This window comes from Hoplias malabaricus, chromosome Y, assembly GCF_029633855.1.
Source record: "Hoplias malabaricus isolate fHopMal1 chromosome Y, fHopMal1.hap1, whole genome shotgun sequence".
Lineage (NCBI taxonomy): Eukaryota > Metazoa > Chordata > Actinopteri > Characiformes > Erythrinidae > Hoplias > Hoplias malabaricus.
Window position 1 is genome coordinate 54,895,643 of NC_089820.1, and position 27,500 is coordinate 54,923,142.

At 42.8% G+C, this 27,500-nt stretch overlaps 1 protein-coding gene across 1 annotated transcript in view; it reads left to right on the plus strand.

Moving 5' to 3' along the window:
• Nucleotides 1–1,466: 1,466 nt before the first annotated feature.
• Nucleotides 1,467–27,500, plus strand: part of LOC136678464 (transcription factor 12-like) — a 44,473-nt gene continuing 18,439 nt past the window's right edge. Inside the window, exons 1-3 of the mRNA XM_066656517.1 lie at nt 1,467–1,635; nt 2,570–2,662; nt 3,440–3,512. Of these exons, the coding sequence (XP_066512614.1) occupies nt 2,591–2,662; nt 3,440–3,512 (145 nt within the window). The 5' untranslated portion in view covers nt 1,467–1,635; nt 2,570–2,590. The remainder of the gene's footprint in view (nt 1,636–2,569; nt 2,663–3,439; nt 3,513–27,500) is intronic.

Genomic DNA, 27,500 nt, shown 5'->3' on the forward strand with positions numbered 1-27,500 from the left:
TTTGTTGAAAGTGCTGGTAGAATCTAAAAACGGAAACAAACCGTTGTAATGATCTCAGATCAGTGTTAAACACACAGGTAAACCTTGAATGTATTATGTGTTGATGGGTGTTTAAAATAACTAGGCATTTCTCTCCTTATGTGTCCCAGAGCCTTTCAAAATGCTTCTGAATGTTTCCATAAAAAACCTAACATTGAACAATATCCTTATGAAACAATATATATATATGTGTATACATTTTTAAAAATATAAAATTATATGTATATATATAATTTTATTATGATATCACACAGTATCAACTTCAAGTTTGACACTCTCTTTAGCAAAACGGGAAAAATTGATCATAAACTCTGAACTAAAGGCAGTCTAAGAGCGAAATTAAATGTAGTTAAAATATGTACACATGACTATATCAGTGTTTATCCAAAAGTTACTTGAAAACTGGGGGTGAGTTTGAGTGTGGTTTCAGCTCTTCTTGCCCTCTCCCATTTTCATTCATGCCTCTGCGGAAGAAAAATAGTCCCTCGTGTTGTGTGCTAGTCTACACCCACCAGCAGAGTTCAGTTTTGTCTTTACTGAACTGGTTTTTACAAATTATAAACATAGTTTAGAGGATTTTCTGGGGTGAATATGTCTCAGAACACTGCAGTCTGAGGTATCTAATATTATGTAGGTTGTACTTGACGTCAGATGCAGTTGCACACACTTCTGACCATTTTTAACTGAACGCACACGGTTTATTTGGTTAATTTATTGTAATGTTTTGGCACGAAGCGAAAACAATATATGGCCTGTTTACCTGTGGGAAATGTATATGTTTTATTTATTTCCACATCAGTAAATAAACTGATGTATTCAACTTGGCAGGGTCTGTCCCATGAATCTGGATTTCAGATTTAGCCAAATAGCTAAATCCCAGAGTTGGGGATTGTCAAACAGGAATGTCCCCCAGCTATTCTCTAGGCGGACAGCTTGATTTGGAGCGTAAGGTATCTGGCAAAAAAACGAGATATCCTGCTTTTCTGTAATTTCCACACAGGATTTACGAGTTAGCTTGATAACTTAAGTCCAGTAGGACTGTCCTTCAACTCTTTTCCTACTGGACACGTTTGATTTGGGGCTTACATTATCATGGGGAATCCCACAAATCTGCATTTCTCAGTTAGCCCCCAAAGTTGAACAGTCTGAAAGGAATGACTTTCAAATCTCTTGTACGGGACAGACCTGGTTCCCCATAATATAAGACATGTATAGATGTGTTCCCCATATATAAAATATAACGTATACGTACTTGGAAATAAAGATTGGGAAATAAATGTGTGTGTTTTTCTGTGCTGTATTTTTATTGTAGCCTCAAACCCAGGCATCTCCTCAGAGTGTTGGTTGCGGCGGAAGGATACACTCGGAGAAACGTCATCGCGGTGGTGCTTCGGCCCTCGCCAAGCAAAAAATGTCCGCCTAAGGGAAACTCGCAAGTTACATATTGAAGTGGATATTTGCAAACAAGGAGGAGAAAAATATAAAATATAATCGCTCCCTCATCGTTTCGGTGGTGTTTCGTAGGCGAATTGAGGAGAGCCACGGAAGCACTGCCACGCCCGATCGCCCTAGTCGGATTTTAAACACGAGAAAGAGGTAAAATATTGCAGATTTGTTGGACGGGTCTTTTTTTTTTCCAGAGAAGAAGTTGGGATACAAGAAAAGACTGGAGCTGCCTTGTGAGGAGAGAAGCGACAGTAAAACCCCTCAAACCGAGGGCTTTTCTTGCTTTTTCTGTACTTTAGGCTGAATTTGGGCACACATATTTGACGGTTATATTTTTAAAACGGTCGCTATTTGCTCCTAGGGACTCGACAGGGCTTTGCTGAGTAATTGTTTTAAATAGAGACCAACGTGTTTTAAAACTAAGGTTAACCCCTGCTGCACTTTTCAGTGTGTCATATTCTAGACCGATATTGACATATTTTGGCTTTATTATATTATTATAGCATATAATACACTGGTATAAACACGTATTTGTAATGTAACGTTATATATGTGTGTACACAGTGATGCTGCATGCCCATGTGTGACACCAGTCTTTCATAATATGTCCTGATTTGACTGTAATACGCCTTATTTCTGTATATTCCGAGGTTCTGACATTTACTTTTAAAGATATGCCCTTGGAATTGAACTGTACGTACTGTAAGTACCAGCCTTGAGTGTAGTATATGTGTGTAAATATGTTAATAAATGTGTAATATGTAATATAAAAGTATAAATAAATATATGATAAGGATAAGGGTGGAGCTGATCTAATTATAAGTGTTCATTTCTATTTAGAATCAGAGGAAAGCAGAAAGAGACCACAGTGAGAGACAGGAGACACAACCAGCTTTTTATTATTATTGTTATTAAAGGTGCCGTAAGGAGAAACCATTCAGTGTTTTGAGCGAAAGAGCCACCCTTGTGTTCTGTCTTGACAATTGTTTGGACGACCCCCTGATTGTGAGTGCACTTAGGCTACTTTGGCCGTTTTAAAAACCCACCCCAGTCCCATTAAGAGTTTGTATGTGTGCTTTCGTAGGTTTAGTAAAAGGCCGAAAGGATGAACACCCAGCAGCGGATCGCCGCTATTGGAACTGATAAGGAGTTGAGTGACTTACTGGATTTTAGTGCGGTAAGACACTTGGCTTATTTTATCACCCCCTTATCTGATTTATCCCTGGGATATCTCATTTATCACCAATCATTCGGGATAGGAACGACCCACTAGTCCACGGAGTGTCATGTCCTTTACTTTGGAGAAGGAAGGGATTTCCCTGTTTCCTGTAGCATGCTCCTGATCTACACCTGATGTAATAACGCAGGTGAGGTGACGGGTCTAAACTGATATTTAGAAAAGAACCATATGATGAAGAGTTACTCAGCGACAGCAGATGTTTAATAGTGTTTTCATCGAGTGTTTATTTCACCTTACATTTTAATTTTCTTATTTAACACGGGCAACATGCAGTAATCAAACGTATGGTTTTTATTTATTTATTTTTTCATTTTAAACCTGATTCTACGTTGAAGTTTATAGGTTTGCGTGTTCTTAACGTGTTTATGTCTAACGTCTGTCTGTGTGCGTCTACTATCTGTGTATGTGGTGTTTGAATTCATCATTTAATAGCCATTTTTAGCAAAGCTGTGTTTATAAAGAAGAACATCAGAGCCATATAATGTTCTACAAAGTGGCTCCGAAATATCAACTGACTTTGTTGTGTTTATTTCATGTTATATCGTGTTTTTCAAGCAGAAACAGTTAAAGCCCTGTTCCTTTGCACAGTTCTGTGTGTGCTGCATATTATAACACCATAATAAACAATGTAGATATATTCATTAGCTTGTACCAAACACCAGAGCATGGTATTTGCAAAAGATTTCACAAAATAATCTGTGTCTGTCCCCCTAGATGTTTTCTCCGCCGGCAAGAAGTGGGAAAAACAGGCCGACGACTCTCGGAAGCAGCCAGTTCAGCGCGTCAGGTACTTCCTTAAGGATTTTTTTTTCCCCTTTCCTTTAATGAGGCTCTGTCTCTTGCACAGTTCACGTGCTGCCGCTGCAGTGAGGTGTTTTTCAGTGCAGTTTGATTGCTGTTGGTAAATCTAATGGATTCCAGACGCTTGAGAAGGTGTTTTAGATTTTAGTGAGCTGAGGTTAATGAGGAGCCAGCAGGAGACTGTGCAGGTTCATGTTGTGTATTTTTTTGTGGCCTCCCCCCCCATCACCCACACACCCCCCCTTCCCCCTTTGGTGATAGGTGCAGCAGCATGGACTGGAAAATGCATTTCAAGCTACATCTGGGACTGCTGTTGAACAAGGAATTGTAAATATGTTGAGATCGAAAGCCGCTTTTTTTGGACCAACTATTAGCTTCACTGTAAAAGCTTCTGTTCCTTTAAAATAGCAAACATTTTGAAAGCAGTTCTAATTTGGAAAATGCTGCAAGTCCGTCTGCTTTGGTCGCTGTGGCCCAGTGGTTGGTGTTGAATTGTTATTATTATTTTTTTCTCCCTGTGCCAGAATCTGAAGGTCACACCAGCATGATTTCACCGGAGTGAATTGGGTATTGTTTCCCTCACAAGAGTTGTTCTGCAATACATTTGCTGCAAATAATTTCAGGGAAGAATTGGCTGCTTCATTGTTCGTGTTTTCTGTAATAAGGGGTTTTATCTTGCGCCTGTTTTTATTGTTTTTTTTTTCGTATTGTAACCAAAGCCCAGTGTTCATCCGTTTACATTGTTTTATTTAAACTGTATGAAAGGGCGAATGTTTTATTTATTTATTTATATTTTGGAGGGAAATGTGTTGTGTTTTTTAACGTGTGCTTCCTGTCTTATTCCTCTGAGGCTCCAGTGTCCTCATTGCCCTCCCCTTTTAAAGTTTTAGAGACTGAATACTGCTGCTGTTTACAGGTGGTGATTCGGAGAGTTGGCTTGAGAGTATAAGGTCAGTTCAGGGTTGGTTTATATACAATAATGTTCCTTTTTTTTAGACCTTAGTCACGTCTACAGAGAGACTACTACAGCGCATAAAGCTGAAGTGCATCCGTTTCTAATGTGCGTCTTCAAAAAGGCAACAATTGCGTAGTATTCCTCTTCAAACAATGTTTTATGTAAAGCCACAAAGCAAGGCTTTGTCTTTGTTTGTTATCTAAAGAACACACATGCGGTGGTGTAGTGAAGTGAATGGCGAGGGAGAGGTGTCTGCTGGGAGCTTTTGTGAATGTGCTGTGTGCAGTTGGTGACGTAGCTCTGTTTATGTTGCGTCCTCTTAAGTGGTCAGACGAATTAAACGTGTTTTGACTCATGTAAATGCGTTAAAATGTCATAAATGTCATTATTCTTGAAACAATAAGCTCATTTCTTCCAAAAATATAGATTGCTGACGGGCCACTATTTGTTTATTTATTTTTATTAATACATTTCAGTTTGTAGGTCATTGTTAATAAAATAAAACATTTAATCTCCAGCGGCACGGTGGCGCAGCAGGTAGTCTCCAGGGACCTGGAGGTTGTGGGTTCGATTCCCGCTTTGGGTGACTGTCTGTGAGGAGTTGGTGTGTTCTCCCTGTGTCCGTGTGGGTTTCCTCCGGGTGACTGTGAGGAGTGTGATGTGTTCTCCCTGTGTCTGTGTGGGTTTCCTCCGGGTGACTGTCTGTGAGGAGTTGGTGTGTTCTCCCTGTGTCTGCGTGGGTTTCCTCCTGGTGACTGTCTGTGAGGAGTGTGGTGTGTTCTCCCTGTGTCTGCGTGGGTTTCCTTCGGGTGACTGTCTTTGAGGAGTGTGGTGTGTTCTCCTTGTGTCTGCGTGGGTTTCCTCCAGGTGACTGTCTGTGAGGAGTGTGGTGTGTTCTCCCTGTGTCTGCGTGGGTTTCCTCCGGGTGACTGTCTGTGAGGAGTGTGGTGTGTTCTCCCTGTGTCTGCGTGGGTTTCCTTTGGGTGACTGTCTGTGAGGAGTTGGTGTGTTCTCCTTGTGTCTGCGTGGGTTTCCTCCAGGTGACTGTCTGTGAGGAGTGTGGTGTGTTCTCCTTGTGTCTGCGTGGGTTTCCTCCAGGTGACTGTCTGTGAGGAGTGTGGTGTGTTCTCCCTGTGTCTGCGTGGGTTTCCTCCGGGTGACTGTCTGTGAGGAGTGTGGTGTGTTCTCCCTGTGTCTGCGTGGGTTTCCTCCGGGTGACTGTCTGTGAGGAGTTGGTGTGTTCTCCCTGTGTCCGTGTGGGTTTCCTCCGGGTGACTGTGAGGAGTGTGATGTGTTCTCCCTGTGTCTGTGTGGGTTTCCTCCGGGTGACTGTCTGTGAGGAGTTGGTGTGTTCTCCCTGTGTCTGCGTGGGTTTCCTCCTGGTGACTGTCTGTGAGGAGTGTGGTGTGTTCTCCCTGTGTCTGCGTGGGTTTCCTTCGGGTGACTGTCTTTGAGGAGTGTGGTGTGTTCTCCTTGTGTCTGCGTGGGTTTCCTCCAGGTGACTGTCTGTGAGGAGTGTGGTGTGTTCTCCCTGTGTCTGCGTGGGTTTCCTCCGGGTGACTGTCTGTGAGGAGTGTGGTGTGTTCTCCCTGTGTCTGCGTGGGTTTCCTTTGGGTGACTGTCTGTGAGGAGTGTGGTGTGTTCTCTCTGTGTCTGCGTGGGTTTCCTCTGGGTGCTCCGGTTTCCTCCCACAGTCCAAAAACACAACGTTGGTAGGTGGATTGGCGACTCAAAAGTGTCCGTAGGTGTGAGTGAGTGTGTGTTGCCCTGTGAATGACTGGCGCCCCCTCCAGGGTGTATTCCTGCCTTGCGCCCAATGATTCCAGGTAGGCTCTGGACCCACTGCGACCCTGAACTGGATAAGGGTTACAGACAATGAAGGAATGAATGAATTTAATCTCCAAAATCTTAACTTTAAAGTCTATAATATGCTGTTTTTTGTGTCTGAATATTTTGTATTTTCCTTTTTTTCTGGGACATGTTGGTTTTAGCAGCGTAAAACTATTGATTTTTTTTTTGTGAAGGAAGACTGACTCAATGTAGTCCTCTTGCTGTATACACTCTAATTCAATATAGTGTGGTATTCCTGATTGTCACATGACCCAGATGGCAACGAGCATGCACTGTCTGATTTCCAAAATAGGACACTTTGAGCAGAGCCGGCTCTGTGTGTATTTTTTTTTCATTCCAGAGCCAGATGAGGAAATGCACACCACTTTGTGATTGACTTTGACACCACCAGCTTTGGTCTGTCTTATGAGAAGCACTCAGGGATCACTGCTAGAGATGGCATTTCGGTGTGGATGTCTGTATCGGAGTGTGATTGTACTGGGCTGATATCAAAGTAGTGAGCTTACGCTTCATTTAAAGTGTCATTTTCATAGAAATTTGGAATTAATATTGTGTTTTGGTGGATGCTCAGGGTCTTAATATCAGCATCGGTATGGGAAAAGAAAACGTAGTATTGTGTCATCCCTAATCATAGCGCAGTATCCTCGTTGTTGAATTTGATCACGATGTGAGATCACACAAGGTCACACTTTTCTGTATAAAATGTTTGTCCCGTTCATTGAGGAATCGAGGCTTTATCGTCAAACACAATAATTTGGGTTAATGAAATGCAGACGGGTGTTTAGCTATATTTTTTGGGGTCCCCCACTGCGTCTGACATTGCAAAATGGCCGCACGGTGGCGCAGCGGATAGTGTCGCAGTCACACAGCTCCAGGGACCTGAAGGTTGAGGGTTTGATTCCTGCTCCAGGTGACTGTCTGTGAGGAGTGTGGTGTGTTCTCCCTGTGTCTGCGTGGGTTTCCTCCGGGTGACTGTCTGTGAGGAGTGTGGTGTGTTCTCTCTGTGTCTGCGTGGGTTTCCTCCGGGTGACTGTCTGTGAGGAGTGTGGTGTGTTCTCCCTGTGTCTGTGTGGGTTTCCTCCGAGTGACTGTCTGTGAGGAGTGTGGCGTGTCCTCCCTGTGTCTGCGTGGGTTTCTTCGTGGATTGGCGACTCCGTAGTGTCCGTGTGTGTGAGTGAATGTTTGTGTGTTGTCTTGTGAAGGACTGGCGCCCCCTCCAGGGTGTATTTCCGCCTTGCGCCCAATGATTCCAGGTAGGCTTTGAATGGATCTCAAAAACAATGACATTCTGAAGTCTGAAATATTGTGCTTTTATCGTGCTGAATATGAGTAGTTAAATGCATATGATGATGTTATTGTACCCTATAAGCACAGCACATCTAGATGAAGCTGCAGTACTGGGTGTTCACTTTACTAAGCTGAAGTGACTACAGTCTGATTTTGGACATGTCATATCCAATCTTTTAAATCAGATTTGAGTCACTTTTGACTGTGGTTCTATTTCTGATTGAATTTCATGTGTCTTTTCGCCTGTGTGCATGAGCTTGTGCTTTATGTCCTCAGCGAGCACCAGTAGTGACAAGCAGGCTGTGTCTCAATTGCCTCCATAGTGCACAGCGAGGGTGATGAAACTACTTCTTCCGCACCCAAATAAGGCACTGAATGTAGGAGCAGTGCAGGTGAGAGATGAACAGTGCTAGGCTTTAGAAGCCATTCTTCAAGGACCGACATCACACACTACACAAGGCTTAGGGACCCATTTGGGACGGAGCCACATAAACATACCGATGAGCGCGAGCATGCCACGTCAGGGTCAAACACGGGGCGCTCACATTTATGAGTAACGAACCAACACGTTAGCCAAATCTGATCTGAGCAGACATTTCCTCCACATCAGAGCTGGCTTTTTTTAAAAGCATCTTACACCAACGAAGCATCACACCAAACACACACTCTCTTCTTGTTAAAATTATCTTAACACTGAGATGCGTTTGAGAAACTGGGCCCTGGTTCAGCGTTTTGGCCATATCTCCTGCACCATTTTCGTGAAAACACATGCAATGCCTGTCTTTCTTTGCAGCTCACTTTCAGCTTAGATTGTGTAAGATGTGTGTGTGTGTGAGAGTGAGGGAGAGAGCTGTGTGATCTCAGTGCCCTCTGGTCATCCACAGGGCAGTGTGGCATGTCTCACCTGCGTAACAACAAAGTTCTCTTTTGTCTCTTTCTCCACGGTTATTCCACACATCCCAGCGACCGTGTATAACACTGGCATGTGCTGCTGTGTGAAGATAAACGGCCTCTGCTTTACTGGAAATGGCTGTTTTAGGGACCTACCAAGATGCAGTTAAGACAATAGTGGAATAAATTCATTCATATGTCCATATGCGTTAGTTTTAAGACAATACCTTTGCTGTAACGGTGTAGTTACACTGCAGTGGAGTGCAGTGCTTTCGATTGTAAACCAGTGGGAAAGCCCTCAGCTGGTGACAAATGAGCTGAGTGACATAAGAAGGACACGAACCAATCACACGTTGAGCAGTTTTATTGTTTTTCTGTATTATTCCTGAAATAAGTCTTGTAAAGATCATACTTATCTGCTGAGGATAATCTTTTAGCCTTGTCCAGCAACTTTTATTAAACATGAAACATCGTTGCGTAGCTGTACATAGAATTCAGAGCCCGTGGTAGTGAACACACACACACACACACACTAGAAATTATGGGCCGTGGACATAGCTGGAACAATGTGCAGCCACCTGGGTGCTCAGGGAACAGTCGGGGTTAAGGTGCCTTGCTCAAAGGCATTTCAGCCGTGGACGTTGAGGGAAGAGACATCATTGTTCCTTCACTCTCCCACACACTCACTCAATTCTCCACTCTGAATGAAATAGCTGAGTTGCTGAATTTTTCGACAGTGGCGCTGATAGGAACCAGACGTCTGAAGACTCTGCTATATCTCTTATATACGTATTAATGCACCGCCTCATGGCTGAGACCTCCAGCATATTGTGAAGGAATATATTAGCCACAGAAGACATATTTGGGTCTTAAGTTCTCAACTCGACAGCGTGGTTTTCTTTTGCGATGTTAATTACCATAATTGAGATATAATACCGATTGCGTAAGTACGACAAATTTTTTTCGTGGGAAGGTACTCCTCAGCAGAGGTGTGCGGGAGTTCGGCTCCGAACGTTCTTTTGATTCGCGAAGGCTGGGAGTCGTCTCCGCTCGCATTGTCTGTGGATTAGAAAACAGTGTCATCTGCTGATTAATTATTAATGAGGGATTGGAAAGAATCTGAAACGATTAGTATTCACAATTTTATTCAGCTGGAGTGTCTTCTCTGTTTAAGAAAAAAAACAGGAGAGAAAAGTCTCAGAACTCGGAAAAGTGAGCGGCTTGGAGTTTTAAGATAATTTCCCGCATGAAAATAAAACTGCTTTGTGGCACGGCACAATGAAAAGAGATATAAAAGGTGACAAAAACTGTACTTGAGCAAAGCTTATCATCAAAGGCTTTTCAGAGGATTTGCAATTTTGTGGGGTTTTTTTTTCTCTGTTTAAAACAACGGCTAAGTCTCTCTCATTTAAGCGTGCATTTATTTCAAAATGGATTATTATTTCAAACTTTTTTTTCATCATCTAAAACCACCAAACTGTGGCTTTCAGCAGTTTCTGTTTTAAAAAAAAAAAGGCTCGATACTGTTTTGTGCTCCGGAAGCCATTGTCTCCTGAGACACCCTCGGCTTGTTTCTGCGTTTCGCTGACTTCATATCTCAAAAAAAATGATTGTGGGGTGGTGTATATTTATTTAAATCCACTTAAAAAAAAAGTCAGATGCTGAAATTTGAAGGTCACTGTAGATGACAGCTTTTACTGGAATAACATACTTCCTGCTGAGAAAAGTAGTTTAAAACACTTTACTCAGGGGTCGAAGACTTTGCACAGTGCTATAAATGAAGAGATTTAATGTATGTGGAGGAACTTGGTGGAAAACTGACCCCTGTATTTGGCTCAGGCAAATTTCTTGGACAGTTATTGGCTGAAAGACCTTATTAGATTTTTCTTTTAAGGCACAGTTGAACATGTGTGAGGAGGTCTGTGCTGTGTGTGTTTATTTTTAGCAAACCTGCCACTTGCGCTCTCAACCGGTGGGCCTTTGGGTGTGTGTGTGTGTGTTTGTGGGTTTCTTCTGGCTAGCATCTTCGTTCATGGCTAGAAAAAAAATGTGGGTGAGGTTTAGGACCATCTCATTTCTGTATCACAGGTAACATCTGACTTTGTGGCTGTGGCAGGTCTTAGTTGTTGTAGAGATCAGTTGTTGTCCTGAGGAGGCAGGATCGTTTTATCATTTTCACTTTTCAAAAAAAAAAAAAAAGATATTTTTCTATAGACCTATTTGCTAAGCTTGTGTATATAGCAATAAATGGTAACGTAGCAGTACATTTGACATTAAAGGCTAAGCACCACTTAATGGGCCTCCATGAATATTTCACATTATTGTAGTTACTGACAGATATAAGTATGAATTAAAATGAAAATAGCTGCTTAATTTGCTTTAAAACTGACAATTTTATTAAATTGACGGAAAAACCCGAGCTCGCTACGGAAATTCTTGAACGCGACCGTGACGTCACTGGTGGACAACAGCTGAACAACGCCGCGGTAAAACACCGTTATGACTGACTGTTATGACAGTATCTAGCTAAATAACCAACATTATTCATGACAATAGTCTAGCAATAAGCTAAACTCAAATGTAGAGGTACCGTTATTCTTGTAAATGTGATCGAAGTCGAACTCGAATTCATCCGACACTATAAACCTCCGTAACGCAGCTACGTAGCCGAGTATAATCTGAGCCACCGAGTTTAGCGAGTCAAGCTAACGTTAACTAACACCAACTAAAACAGGCGAAGTGAGTGTCCTTACCCTGTTTACCTCCATGTTACAGAGGCTCTTGAACACCTTTCGTTGGTGTCCTTACATGCCCATATTGTTGGAAAAGCGCCAGTGAAATGAGCTACAGATAACGGAGTGAGCGGATGGTCCTTTCCAAAGTGACCGTTTAAAGTGGACAAATTTAGTCCATTTTCTGGATATTTTGGGATCTTTGGGTCATTTGTTCACAGATGTCCCACTGTACATTGAATGATTGCAGCCAAAAACAACACACCTTTTCGTCATTTAGCATTAAATTAAGTGCAGCTTCTAGAGTGTTGTCCACCATCTACGTCACAGGCAAGACGCCTATTAGAGTTTCCCAACACCGTTTGGGGTGCTTTTCCTTGAATTAGTAAGAAATAACATGTTTTATGCTCTTCGTACAGCTACTAATCTCTGGTTTGTTGACTACAGCAATTCTGTAAATGGTATGATAATCAACAGTCAGTCAGAGTTCGAAATATACTCACAATCCCAAAAATATATCATGATACCATCATATTTTCATAATTGCCACCTACTATATAAATATGTCAGAATTGACTTTGGCAGTGTGTGAGTGTGTTCTTTTGTCATGGGGGAGTTCAGCTGGGTTTGTAGTGGCTTTCTTCAACACGGCTGAATCATAGCAGTGTAGAATTGTGTGGGAGAAGACCTGCTGTAGAGTTCACGCCATCCAGTCATCTATGCCTTTATACTGTCATACAGCACTCTGTATACACTTTAAAATAATTATTCAGCCTGATTTGTTATAGGTTAGATTTGCCTGAAATATTAATATGATTCTGCAATATTAGTAGCATGCGGCACGGTGGCGCAGCAGGTAGGTGTCGCAGTCACACAGCTCCAGGGACCTGGAGGTTGTGGGTTCGATTCCTGCTCCGGATGACTGTCTGTGAGGAGTGTGGTGTGTTCTCCCTGTGTCTGCGTGGGTTTCCTCCGGGTGACTGTCTGTGAGGAGTGTGGTGTGTTCTCCCCGTGTCCGCGTGGGTTTCCTCCGGGTGACTGTCTGTGAGGAGTGTGGTGTGTTCTCCCTGTGTCCGCGTGGGTTTCCTCCGGGTGACTGTCTGTGAGGAGTGTGGTGTGTTCTCCCTGTGTCTGCGTGGGTTTCCTCCGGGTGACTGTCTGTGAGGAGTGTGGTGTGTTCTCCCCGTGTCCGCGTGGGTTTCCTCCGGGTGACTGTCTGTGAGGAGTGTGGTGTGTTCTCCCTGTGTCCGCGTGGGTTTCCTCCGGGTGACTGTCTGTGAGGAGTGTGGTGTGTTCTCCCTGTGTCTGCGTGGGTTTCCTCCGGGTGCTCCGGTTTTCTCCCACAGTCCAAAAACACACGCTAGTAGGTGGATTGGCGACTCAAAAGTGTCCGTAGGTGTGAGTGTGTGAGTGAATGTGTGAGTGTGTGTTGCCCTGTGAAGAACTGGCGCCCCCTCCAGGGTGTATTCCCGCCTTGCGCCCAATGATTCCAGGTAGGCTCTGGACCAACCCTGAACTGGATGAAGCGGTTACAGATAATGAATGAATGAATATTAGTAGCATTATCATAATGCTTTTTAAAAAATATTTATTTTTAAAATCAAAAACCCTTATTATTTTACTGGTTTTAATATAATTTCAAAAACATACACATCCTGGATGTTCGTAGATATTTACACAGACAAATTAGATTTTTCTTTCTTTGAAAATATATTCCAGTTTTGGCTCGGTGACCTTTTATTGACCCAAACTTTGCAATTACTCCCAAGCTGTCAGCGTGACAGACTAAAGGGTAATGTCATGCTCTCCACACTCTACACAGTGTAAAAAGAAAGCCAGAAAACCATTGAGAAGTTCCAGCATTCGTTCAGAATAGGTTTTAGATTGCTCCCTGTGTTTGAGTAATGCCATCCCCCTATCAGCATTTAAGATTGGATAATGATAGCTATTTTGGGCTGATGGCTCAAACAAAGTCTGTAGCAGTGCCACGCTTGAGGAGCCATCAGAGCGGTTTTGTTTGGGGGAGGGGAAGCTGAAACCGAGGCAGATGAAGATGTGAGTTTTCTCCACTCTGTCAAAGCTCTGAATCCACGTTGACGTGAACGTATGTATCCACCAGCGACGGAGCCTCAGGACGAATAGTAATCAGGGCTGTAGTTCTGCTGATGCCGTGTGCCTCAGCAGCACATTTTTAATGACGGCCGCCCACTTCTCTACTCCTCAGACCGTTAAACCATCCTCAGCAGATGTGTGCTTCCTCACATGAGCTAATAAAATGGCCTATTTACAGGGCACTCTGCGCTAAGACCTTACTCTCAACTCTGGTTTTCACGAACGCTTCATTAATTTCGATTGAACTATGTTTTAAAAAATATAATAATAAAAAAATAAAAAAATTTGCCTTCTTGATGAACCTGCTGTGTTAGTGGGGAGGCTTCTTTTTCCTGATGCGTATTTTAAGTACTCTTAGATTAAAGACAACTTCTACGATTGTGGGGAAGGTGCCATAATCAACTGGAACCATATTCCTTGTTTGTGTAAGATACTTGGCCAAATAAATCTGATTCTGACTCTGATTCTCTCTTGTTGTTTACATTCAGAAGCTCTACGTCTTTTAAGGTAGACCGGTGTGCTCGAGGTAGGGGTGGGCGATACGGCAAAAATACATTATCACAATTTTTTTTCGCAGGATCACGATCTCGATTTTACCACGATTCTTTTTCACGCTTGTTTTTACCCTTGTAACACTCCAGGAATTTTATCCATTTTCTGCCTGAAATTACACCCCCAAATCTTGAAGCAGTGAATAAACTAGAGGCAATTTTATGAAGTAATGTTATTTAAAACTCTCAGTAGGGAAGGGGCAGACTGTAAAAGGGATCTTAGCTTTGAAAACGCATTTATTGTTTATTTGGATTGCTGTTGACATATAAAACTGTCGGTGTCGTCTCTCGCGGTACGTATCTGTTCAGCATGGTTGCTTCCCCACCTCCTTGGTTGAGCATCTCCCCTGATTGGTCTACAGACTTGATTGACATGTTGTTAAAGCTGAGAGCCCAAGCTACACGGCCAAAGCAGAGTTCTCTGCGGGGAATGTATTTAATTTCTTTTTAAACATGAGGATTACTAACGAGTGGATTGACGGAACGACTCAGATTTAGTCTTGTTTTGAAGGAGACAACCTACGTAAGCACTGATATGCTTTGTGTGTGTGAATTGCTTGTGGGCTCTTCAGGCTTCGTGACGCCAAAGTTTTGTTTTGGTTTTTTTGGCAGGAAGAGATCTCATGTATGGAATAACGAATTCTTTTGGTTTTAGTTCAATAGTCGTACATTTTACAGCACTGACTTACATTATCGGTAACTTGTGTAACTCGAGTTGTTTAGTTTAAGCGCAGCACTTTCGGTAAATGCAGCTAACCGTCTCTTCATTTCAACATTTGGAGTTCTTACTGTTGTCTAAAAAACGTCAGACGCCTCTGCAATGACCAGAGAGAGAGAGAAAGACTAGCTTACTGCACCGAGACGGGTGATTTACCGACACCCGAGCTTCGTAAACACATTCGCGCACAAACAGACGGGAGGGCAGCAAATGGTGAGAACATCTGAATTTAATAAAAAAGTGTTTTTTGATTACAATCGTGAACGTTGAATTTAAGAAACACAGCCTGATGACCACATGACCCTCAGAAGCTAACAGTAGAGCATGTCTATGGCCAATGGCCAATATAATTGGTAGTGAAAGCCCTGCTTTCAAACCTGGGTTACAGTCAGTGCACGCTTGCAGGTCAGCAGAAATTGACGATTGCTGTTTAATTTCAGCACAACTGCGAGTTTCCAAACAAGTTTTTGAAAACCTTTTGCCTTGCTAATCCCAGCGAGAGGCGTGCGGATGCACAGAGACCAGATCATCTCCCTTTTTTTACGAGAGATGGACCGTCCACAGCATTCCAATTTCATTACATGTCTGACCCATAAGTCCCTCTGTATGTGGAAACAAGATTAAGGTCCTGTGAGCTTAAATCATACCTCAGAATTGAATTTGAGAGCACTCGCCAGGGAATAGGCACTGAAATGTTTGTCAGACACATCCGTAACTGCTCTCGACTGGCGGTGGTCCTCAGAGCCCAGGTTATTTCCCCATCCCCTCATGCACAGGGGCTAATGTGAATGCAGGTCATCGAGGATTAGTTTTATTTGTGGGTGTTTTCTACTGCTTGTCTGTTTTAAATGATGTGTAGCGCTCCTGAATGAGGTTGTGGGGTCAGGGTGGGGAGTGTATGTTTTTGAGTCTGAGGTCAGATTCTCCCCAAGGGATGCTGAATTACTGTGATATAGGGCCAGTGTCAGCACACACATGCAGGAGTACCCTCAGCCCAGCCTTAACTAATATATGGAGCAAGAACAATGTTGGCTTACTCAGCTTTACCTACTAATTACAGATCTGCTCCATAAGGTCGCTCTGAGAGATTGAGGGCTTTTGGCCTCTAATGACTATAAAACAGAATCTCACAAAGCGTCATCTATAAACCACAGTGTGGCCTGTGTCTCTGTGTTTCTATTGTGGTGGTAGAAGGACGTAGTGAAATGAATGTAGATAATTTTAACACGATGGTTTATTACACTACTTTTTAGTCAAAACAATGGAATAATCAGGATGTTAATTTCTCTGTTAAAGTGGATAATGCACCATCTCTTTCCACATTCAGACAGGTACAGCACTATTATTTCAGTAATGCTAATGCCATAGCACATCAGTTCTAATATGCTGAAAGAATTGATATATATATATGCATTGTGATTTGCCGCCATCTTACATAATGAAAATGTTCTCAAGCGGCCCATTACGTTTGTAAAGTCATTCTTCCTGAGTGTTTCCAGTCTGTACTAAAATCATGTCGTGGTTCACTTTGATTGGACTGTATTATTATGTTTCAGTGACTGATAGATGACCAGTTTATCTGCCTGCGCTAAAATTAAAATGAATATTTTGTGACACTTATAATGGTCTATAAACTTGTACTGACAATATATCACTCAACTCTAGCAGTGAAGCACCAGTCAGCAGCCTTCAACTGGGAATAAGAAGAGAGATGGTCACTGAAGGAGGAATAATGTCCTTTTTGATCTCTTGGTGTCCCTGCGGGTGGGGATTCCGGCTGGAGAAATGTAGAGGAGACAGAGCAGGCCTGAATTTTAGCCACAGCCGATTAGCCTTCTCCGCTCTATCCTTCACACCTTCAAAAATGAAAGTTATTGTAGGTTCTTTCACCGTGCCAAAGTCATCTTAAAAGCTGAAGTGTGTTTTATTTAGGGTTTGGCCAAATATTCATTATTTGAAAAGTGAATATTCTAAATAAATCTTTCAGAATGGTTCAGGGCATATATATTTCCCGGACTTCTCACAGACTTTGTCCTGCTAGCGCATCAGTAGAGACTCTAAAGTCAGAGTCAGCGCATGTGTGGAAGTAGCCGCTAATGTCCTGGAGAATTTGCGTCCACAGGTGCAGCCCCATGTTTAAGGCACGCAGAGGCACATTTCCAGCTAAGAGAACATGTCTGACAGAAAATGAATCGGGCGCTGCATGTGTGGAAGGACCACTCTGGGACATCACTGCACCTGATATTTCTCTGGAGTTTATATGAGAATGGGGCTTAATTTACAACAATGTTTTTTAGACCCTTTTTAAAAACGAAATATGCTCTTAATAAGTTGATGTTTTTGTCAGTGGTGCATTCACACATACAGTTAATCCATGCTGTGGGCACTGATGCATCCCCCAGACCATGACAGTTTTTGGTTTTTGCATCTTACTCAACCGGTAATGGGCCGTATAATTTCTGGCACAGAGGACTTGACAAGAGTTTTCCTTAAAGGCTAAGCAGCAGCTCTATGAAAGTGTCAAACAAATAAATACAGTGGAGTTTGAGTTCCTAACTTGTGTTTATTGATAGTCAGAAAACATGTTATTTCTTACTAATTCAAGGAATAAGGTTTAAAACAGCGTTGCCCCCCCCCCCCCCCAACGGTGTTGGGAAACTCTAATAGGCGTCTTGCCTGTGACGTAGATGGTGGACAACAACTCTAGAAGCTGCACTTAATTTAATGTAAAATGACGAAGAGGTGTGTTGTTTTTGGCTGCAATCATTCAATGTACAGTGGGACATCTGTGAACAAATGGCCCAAAGATCCCACAATATCCAGAAAATGGACTAAATTTGTCAACTTTAAACGGGCACTTTGGAAAGGACCATCCGCTCACTCCGTTATCTGTAGCTCATTTCACTGGCGCTTTTCCAACAATATGGGCATGTAAGGACACCAACGAAAGGTGTTCAAGAGCCTCTGTAACATGGAGGTAAACAGGGTGAGGACACTCACTTCGCCTGTTTTAGTTGGTGTTAGTTAACGTTAGCTTGACTCGCTAAACTCTGTGTCTCAGATTATACTCGGCTACGTAGCTGCATTACGGAGGTTTATAGTGTCGGATGAATTCGAGTTCGACTTCGATCACATTTACAAGAATAACGGTACCTCTACATTTGAGTTTAGCTTATTGCTAGGCTATTGTCATGAATAATGTTGGTTATTTAGCTAGATACTGTCATAACAGTCAGTCATAACGGTGTTTTACCGCGGCGTTGTTCAGCTGTTGTCCACCAGTGACGTCACGTTCGCGTTCAAGAATTTCCGTAGAGAGCTCGGGTTTTTCCGTCAATTTAATAAAATTGTCAGTTTTAAAGAAAATTAAGCAGCTATTTTCATTTTAATTCATACTTATATCTGTCAGTAACTACAATAATGTGAAAAATTCATGGAGGTCCATTAAGTGGTGCTTAGCCTTTAACACAAGCTGAAACCTGGACTAAAGCGACCATCAGATGCGCTTGAGCCTAGAGAACTTGGTGACGTCTCTGCCACCACCAAGTTCATAGTTTTATAGTCATTGCTTGATGCAGTCATGAACTGTGTAAAGTTTTTATGAAATACCCCTGAGCCATTTTGTCTGTAACTCTTTGTTATAGCGGACACATCCCAAAAGAAATACCTATCATCATAGGTAAAGAATTTGTGTTGAAAATAAGTATAAAACCTGGTATAGTTTTCATTCGCTGTCTCTCCCATTTGAACCCAAATATTTTCACGAAGACTCCTGACCTTTGGTGTGTACACACCTGCGTCCACCTGTAGCCATCGGTTGTGTGTGTTGTGCTCAGGCAGATAGTCAATCAGTTGGACATCTGCTAAAAGATGAGGACAGGTCTGCGAGTGTTATTGGCCCCTTGATTGCGTGGGTGGCGTGTTTTTTTTTTTTTGCTGGCGAGGCCGTGGGAGGTTTACGTGCGGTCTGAGGCTTACTCTCATCTCCTGTGTTTATTAAGCGCTCTCTCCCTGCCAGCTTGCCTGTTTGTGTTTCCTCGCTGGAAAAGTTTCCTCGCCGTAGGATGATAAGGCCGGTTTGATAGCAGGGTTTTTCAGGACAACCGGGCAGGTGTTGAAGAGGCCTGGAATAAGATGGCATGCCATGCAGACTCTCACTCGGGCAATAAGAGCAGTTTGTCGTGGTTAAAGGACATGGTAATGGTGTGTACTCGTCTCACATAGACACACTTACAAGCACTCGGTAAGCCCCGGGCACCACTGCTGGGATTGTACGACAGACCGAGTGCGGAATAGAGCGTGACCCAAGGCCTGATACTTTTATCAGGATTTCCATTTTAGATACAGAAAATGCTGATGAGGAGAAGCCATTGTAGTGAGGACTCTAATCCTCAGCACTGGCCAACTCAGCCCTCTACTATGTATAGATTTATTCGCCACTGCATTTGCACTCAACTTGCTCTGGTATTTTTAGGTTTAGGATCTGAAACATCCCCTGCCCCCCCTCCTTACTCTTCAATGCACTGGTGCAAAATACCAATCAAATTGAAGTTCAATCTCTTCTCTTGAAAAAGACTTGAGGATTAGTGTGTACCACTGATTTGTTCCTGGTTTTAATTTGTCTTTTGAAGGATTTAAAGTAATAAATTAAAGACGATTGGCTGCGGCTAAAGCTTTTGTAAAGCTTTCGACTTTGAATCCGCCGAGCCCTGCATTTGTTTGTTACCATGGTAATTACTGTAACGAAGAGAGGGATGTCTTCCTCTGTTCTGTCTGTTTTCTTTATTTGTGGTTGACATAGAAATACACCTCATGCATGAAAAACGTGTGCATTTTAATGCTCCCGTCTAGAAAAACCAATACGCACAGTGATGGGGAGGGAACCAGATATCCAAAGCATTTCATTACACTATTACACCAGCTTTGAGAAGGTCTGTGTCAAAAAACAGCCTTAAAAATGTAATTTTTACGATTGTTTACATGTTTTACTGTAAATGAGCCTCAAGAAGCAGGAGTTTTTAGCCATTTTCCTTGGTTCCCTTTGTTCTCCTTTTTACCTCCTTTCAAAACATGATAAAACAAGCCGTTCTGATAAAACTGCCTTATACATAGACTGTAGTCACTTCCTGAGTCTCTCCAATCACAGAAGAGGAGGCAGGAAGTGTCCACAGTCTATGTATAAGTCGTACATGGATCACAGAAAACATTAGTGTATTATTCCCCTCCTCAATATGTCCCCCTTTAAGCAGAAATAGATGGAATTCCCTGTCATAAATGATATATATTTTTCCTAGTACCTATCATTTTTCTTGTACTATCTAGTGGTTTTCGTTCCTGAGCTTTACCTTTGCTAACCACAAGCTATTAGTCATAGTAATTGTGCACAGAGCATGTTTGTGGTCAGCCGAATGCCTTTTTGAATGGAATACAAGGGAAATGTTCTTGGCATTAGCGAGAGCCTTTCTCTTTACTTAGCGATAAAGCCCTCAGTGTTTTCTCCCATGCTCAGGGCCATAGAGAGTTAATCGATATAAAGCTAGAGCGTGTTATTCAACCTGTGTCATCTTGGCTCCTCTTCTGCCTGTGACAGATGGGATCTCCGAGGGTAGTGGTCATAAGCTCTGATTGGCTATCAGTCAGTTTATTGCATCATTAATATGAGCCTTTCTCTTTTTTGCTGCTCTATTTTAGCTGCTTAGTTAACGTCCTTAGACCTGACTGTGTTCCCTCGACTCGCCGAAAGCGTAAAGAAAGATGGGCAGCGATGGTTAACTGTGTATGAAAAGATGAGGCACCTTTTTTGGCAGAGGTGTGTATCAGGCTTTTGGCTCCAGAACACACCCCCCCCCCGCCCTGCCAACCCCATCCGGACCCTCAGCTCATCCAGCATGCTGTCCGGTGGGAGGCAGAGGAGGATGACGTCCGAGCAACTCTACTAGTTGGCTCATTACAGCCCTCATGGCAGGGCTAGGAGGCTTTAATGCTCTGCGGTGTTTTATTATTATTATCATCAAAAAGAATGTATCCCCGTGGTTAAACCTGCAACACTTTTCAACCTAATCGCAGTCTGCCGCACCTGAAGGATACAGATGATTACTACAGTCGTTTCTGTGAATTACACAGCACTCAGAAAAGGACAGGATCGAAAACACACTTCATAGAAACTGATTGGCAGCTTCAGCATCTTCCCCATTAGCTTCTATAATAAGTGACATTTGATTCAAAAAAAGAGCTGTCTCTGTGCAGAGGGAAATTAATTGAAATTGTTGTAGTGGACTGTATGCTACAGCTGAGGCAGATGGAGATTAGATTGAAAAATGTAGGAATATCGACGATAGTAAGCATCTTAGCTGATGCAGAAGGTGCAGCCTTATTAAAGACTCAGTTTGTCAGTGTAGTTTCTATTGATATTAATAGCATACAGTGTCAGAAGCGTTATAAACTAGTCTCTCTTTGAGATTAATTATTATAGCAACACAATCTGCTAACCACTTGGTTAGGATGTGTGAGCTGCGTTAGCCTTGTAGCTCCAGTGCAACGCTAATAAATCAAGGTTCCGACGTCATATCTCCTGTCATATTGGCTTTTCCACTGCCTCCTGCAATAATATCGTCTTATATCAAATTTTCAGATGCATGAAAACACCTCTAAAAATCGGATAACGTTCTCAACGTCCATTTTGACTGGAAATGGGATAACCTCCGGTCACCCTTTTGGTTTCGCCCAGTAGAGTTCGAGCTTCTGCTTTCCTGTGTACATGCGTGCACATATGTGTGTGCTTGCATATTTATATAACCTCAATTGATATGCGCTGGCTTGCCTGGATGTCAGGGTGAGGAGATGGAGAGCTTCGAGAGCGAGAGTGTTTTTGTTTGCAGTTGCGCTCGTGCCGGCTGATGAGCGATGTGATTCCAGCGTTGGAGCAGTCATAAGACACAGCTCTGATTAAACCCTACTAATGAGCAGCTCAATAAAAATAAATCCTCCTGATGCAATAAACGGCGCCTTGATTGCAAGCACCCAGGGGTGTGATAGTGTAATCCTTTTGTGCTCGGCGCACTGGATGCACAAAAACGTTCGGCACGCGTCGCATGCATAAGAAGATGCATCTCTTACTTATTTGCATGTTCGTCTGATGAAGTAACAGGATGCATTGATTATTCAGCCCTGCTGGTGTGTGTGTGTGTGTGTGTGTTTTGTGGCTAAAACACCAGGGTTTTGATTTGTGATGAAATTTCTATGAAATGACTGCACGCCTTTTAACACGACAAACTGTGCTGAATTTAATTACATGTTTGAGTTAGGGCTGGATGTTATGATTTCCGAATATTACAGAAGCACTGGTTATTAATTTTACTAATCCTCGGCTAATACAGGGTCATAGATCAGTTCAAATCGAGAGGTAGGGATTTTGCCTTAAACTTTATAAAAGTTTTACACACAATCATGCAGCTCGAGACGTGCTGTTAGCGGAATGGCTAATGCCTGGTTTTAGTCAGGAATGTTTCGGTTTCGGGGGCTGAAGGTAAGTGAGAAATATGTGATGAAAGGCATGTGTCTCGGGGTTGTCCTTTAGCTGGCCTTGTTTCTGTTGTGCCTTGCGCTGTCGGCTGCATCCGATGATGTCACGTTGGGGCGTTGTGGACTGGCGTGAATTTACGTTTAGCATCGTTAACGTTCGGAATATCACGGCTGTAGTCGGCACACATTTAGAACACTCAGCAGCTTGGGTTATGAAAATGGATATGATACAGAGAGGCTGTGAACTGTATAGTGACAGCTTAAGTTGAATAAATACAGTGTATTGGAGGTTCTCAAATTAATTTTTGCATTTGTGAATTAAAAAATGTATGCATTTTGTACATTGCAGAAACCTGCAGTTGGCTGCTGTCACATTATAGTTTTTCCATATTCCAAATACCCTATGTTTGAGAATGGCAAAATCAGTTGAATTTATTCCGCGGAGCCCACAGCCTCCTTTTTTATGAGGAAGATAAATTTCTCATCCATTTGGCTTGTGCGCTCGCTCCTCTGATGGAGCTCAAGGTTGGAGGAAGGAGCACCTTTTCCCCCGTAAGCGATTGTGAACATATGGCATGGGCGCAGCACAGGAAGGAAGTGTGGAAATCGCAGGGAATGAGAGTTTGGATTAATGCGTCTGAACTGGGCATGGCCAGACAAATACGGCAGAACTGCTCTGGCAGGACCCCTTAAAGGCCCCTCCACGGACCCCAATAGACGGGGGGAGGGGAATAGATAGGTAAAGAAACTTTTAAACCCCTGCCATTTTTATTTCAAAGAAGCTGCATTATTCGCTTTAGGCCTCTTTTATTGGCAGGAATTTTGAAGGGTCATGTGGTGTATGTGCTCAGCATAGAATGCTGGGTAAAATGAGGTGATGGAGCAGCAGTGTTGAGTGACTGTGTCTCTCTCTCTCTCTCTCTCTCTCTCTCTCTCACACACACACACACACACACAGTATAGACATGACTTAATTTAGTCCGTTTGAAAAGGACCCTTAATAAAATTGAAGATACATTTCCTACTTTTTGAAAATAACGTTTTTTTGTTCACATTTCTGTTAATATTTGGAAATGAAGCAGCAAAAATCTCCCGTTGTAAATTCTTTCCGTGTCCGCAATGGCTCCCTATTCACTATTCTGTATATTATTCACTATATAGTGCACTATTATAGTGAACTGAACTCAGGAGGGTAGTGAATGAAACACACTGCAGTGGATTATGGGTAATCTGATATCTGTGAGTGTACATGGGCCGTACCTACTTTGTGCAGTGCATTGTGGGATTGTCTGAGTGCAATAAAATTGTCCACTAGGTTTTCGGACGCTACTAAAAAATGGCGTTACATAGTTTCAGACACAGCACTAGTTTTCATTAATACTTTTTCATACTGTAAATAAAAGCAGCTTATTTATATATCCCCCTGTCCATACAGCAGTCTAACCCTGCTCTTGGGCAGCTGATCGCACTGGAGATCATTTACATATGTCACCCTAAAAGATGCAGTAACTAAAAACAGCCGGTTTCATTTTCATGAATGAAGTTCCATTGACGTATGGTCATTTGCCAAATATGAATTCGGGCTGTTTTTTGGTTTCTAAACCCACACAAGCATTACTGGATCTTTAGAGGAAAATAATACAAACATATCAAGAGCCCTTTGACCGTGTAGTTTATGTGTAATGTGTGATACAAGTTTTAATCTCGCTAAAACAAGCTCAGTTAAGGGCCTCGTGTTCATGACTCATGATTTTCTCTGTCCTTTTCATTTAAATAACTTGAAATGCAAATGAGAGACGGGAACAGATTTATTTTCCCTCCACCCTACCTGTTCAGTGTTGTGTGTTAAGAATACAACAAAGAGCTGTAGATTAAAAAGGCTGAACAATTAATCATATATTAAACACCGATTAAATTAGTGTTGCCTTCTATAATTAGTTGATCACAAAATAACTCAATCAGTTAAGGCTATGACTACTGATTAACAATTTCTAGATATAAATAGCCACGCTCATTAATGTGTGTGTGGGGGTGTGTGTGTGGTGAGTGGTAACGCTTGCATTTCTCATAATACAGATGGAAAAACGATCATGTGGCAAATCCTACAGTAAAGGTGCTGTGACTATATTGAAAAACACTAATCATTCTTAATCACAGTTAATAAGCATAGTCAAAATATTTCATCAGTAATTACGGTTGTAATTTGGTTCAGATTTCTACAGCTCTGGCAGACAATTCGTGAAGTTGTTCACTCTGTAATAAGCTGGAAATCACCACCGCTTTTAGTTCTTCGTTGATTACGGTTCTTTAAAAAAAGCAGCATCATGTTTTTAAACTACAAACGCCATTTCTGGAGTAGATGGAACATGTCATAAACTGCAGATAAAAACAAGAATCTCTATGCCATCTCTATTTACGCAACATAATACAGTGTAACCTCTACCTACGATCTCGATCCGTTCCGTGACCCGGTTTGTAAGTGGAAAAGTTTGTTTCTCGAGTCCATTTTAAAATAATGGAAAAGCATTTAATGGGTTCCAGCCCCCACCCCCCGAAAGTCACCATTTTTGCACCGATATATGTTTACAACACTCTCAAATTAGTAAAACAATTTATCATTACTAAAAATAAAAGAGAAATACAGTTGTAACAGTAATAAAAAAGAAATAATAAAGTTGTAAGTGGTTACACATCGCTACCTTGAAGACGTGACGACTGGCTGGAGGAGTAACACAGGCACTGGCTGTATGACGGGAGGTGGGGGGTGGGTGGAATAACGGAGAGTAGGTGGTGAATGTGGGGAGACTAAACGTAGATACGGCTTAACTTAGCACCAATTTCGATGTCTGCTATTTACACTAATGCTAAATTGCTAAAGCTACAATGTGCTAATCTTAAAAGCTCACTCAAGTCTGGGCGCTGGGAGACTCGCCTATTGGGGTCAGAGGCCATTTCCAGCCGCCGGCTCGGCGGAGGCTCGGGTTCGTTTCTAGAGTCGTGGTTCGTTGGTGGAGGCAAAAAAATTCAAATGCCTGGTTCGTATCTTGGAAAGTTCGTTAGTATAGGCGTTCGTTAGTAGACGTTCCACTGTACTGTGAGAGGATTCTGGAAATCTTGAGAAATATGAGTCTGTGTAGGGCAAGGCTAGACACTTGAATGCGTGTGACCCTTGAGCCCTCAGACTGCATTGCATTATTAGACACTGTCAGGATACTGTCACGAATATAGCCACTTTAGCATAGGAAAAAAACCTGCTGAAACAGTTCACATCTGCATCAAGAAGTGCAGCCTGAAACAATACATTAGAAACACATTAATTCTGTGCAGAACTACAGCAGAGTCGTCTGAAGGTGCCGTCAAATTGCTGAGATAAAACAACGGGAATATTTTCTTAGTACTTTTTTCAGGTAAATAATGGTTCATTCATTCATTATCTGTAACCGCTTATCCAGTTCAGGGTCGCGGTGGGTCCAGAGACCCACCTGGAATCATTGGGCGCAAGGCGGGAACACACCCTGGAGGGGGCGCCAGTCCCTCACAGGGCAACACACACACTCGCACATTCACACACACACTTACACCTACGGACACTTTTGAGTTGCCAATCCACCTATCAACGTGTGTTTTTGGATTGTGGGAGGAAACCAGAGCACCCGGAGGAAACCCACGCAGACACAGGGAGAACACACCACACTCCTCACAGACAGTCACCTGGAGGAAACCCACGCAGACACAGAGAGAACACACCGCACTCCTCACAGACAGCCACCCGGAGGAAACCCACGCAGACACAGGGAGAACACACCACACTCCTCACAGACAGTCACCCGGAGCGGGAATCGAACCCACAACCTCCAGGTCCCTGGAGCTGTGTGACTGCGACACCTAGCTGTTGCGCCACCGTGCCGCCTAAATAATGGTTCCGAATAATCAAATCACAAATTCTTTTATTTTACAATTAAAATAAATCATAGTAGACCAAAGAGAGATTCTTACAGTTATCTACTCACTCCAAGGTTAGTAACATATAGACTATCATAATATATGTATAACCAATACACACACACACACTCACACAAATAGAGAGAGAATAATGTACGACACATTTGAAAAGATGTGTTTTGAGCTGTGAATACGGTGTCAATTTTCCTTTGTTGGGGTCTGAAAAAGTACAGAAAGGCACTGATCTTAAGACCGTGCTGCAGCCCTTTTGACGACACTTGAATCAGCCGTCTTTATGAGGAGCTGCTTTATTGAAAGTGAGATGCTCAAAATAGTTTTCTCTTTTGCATACAGTAAAATTAGTCTGGCGTCTTCGTATCCGCTCTGCTTTCAGAGAATTAGGTATTTTCATTTCTGCCTTTTCGGTGCCTTCAAGTCATGCGTTTTTCCGTACATATTTCCCCACCTCCGTAGCTAGTGACTGGATTGTTTGATATGTCTGAGAGCACGAGAGAGAGAGAGATCTTGCGTCTCTGTGCGCGAGCGTGACAGACAGCGCTGTGTGGCTGGCTGCAGTTTGGAAAGCAGGAGGCTGTCCTAATGAAGACGATGCTGTAGTCATGACAAACTCCCCTGCCACTGCCACTGCGCTTCATCAAGCCCCCACCAGCATCCTGCACTTCAGCTTGCTTTTGCTCTTTTTCTTTTTTCCTGAGCACACTTCAGCGGTGACTGCTCTAGTGCTTCTCCCAGTCTGAGATTACATTAATCCAGGCACATCTAGAGGTTATATACCTATTGACTTCTTTTTGTACTCATTTGTGTTGTTTAAAAAGCCCTGATCTCAGGTCAGGTCATTTACCCAGTGTCAATATAATATATTCTGATATGCCTCAGGAATTAATCATAGCATCCCTCTTATTTACTTCATTCAGGTTGTTGTTTTTGAATTCGTGCTTTTGACGAGCAGGAATCCATCGAGGAACATTTTCCTCTGCTCTTAATGAGAAGTGCTGTACAGTCTTACACCCAGAAGCAGTAGCCGGGAGGCCTCTCTTCCTTATTCCCTCATTCTGAAGAGGCAGAGCAGAGGAAAGTAAGAGTAATGCTCCGGCAACCGGAGCCCTCGTCCTCTCTCCGCCGCTCTGCCTCTTCCCTGTGGGTCTTGTATTGATTGCAACGCTGCCACGGATTCCACAAGTGATGCCCGTCTGGTCGTCAGCCAGTTTAGCGCCGCGTCTTTCTGCACCGTTTTGGCAGGCTGAAAATCCGTCAGATATCTCGGAGCTCAGGGTTCGTGATGTCACGTCTGGTTTGCTCATTTTGTCCGTGGTGGCTGGCAGTGGTCAATCAGAGCCTTGAATGCATTGCTTTTTTTAAGGTCTCTGCTGTTGCCAGAGCTCATGAGTGAGGC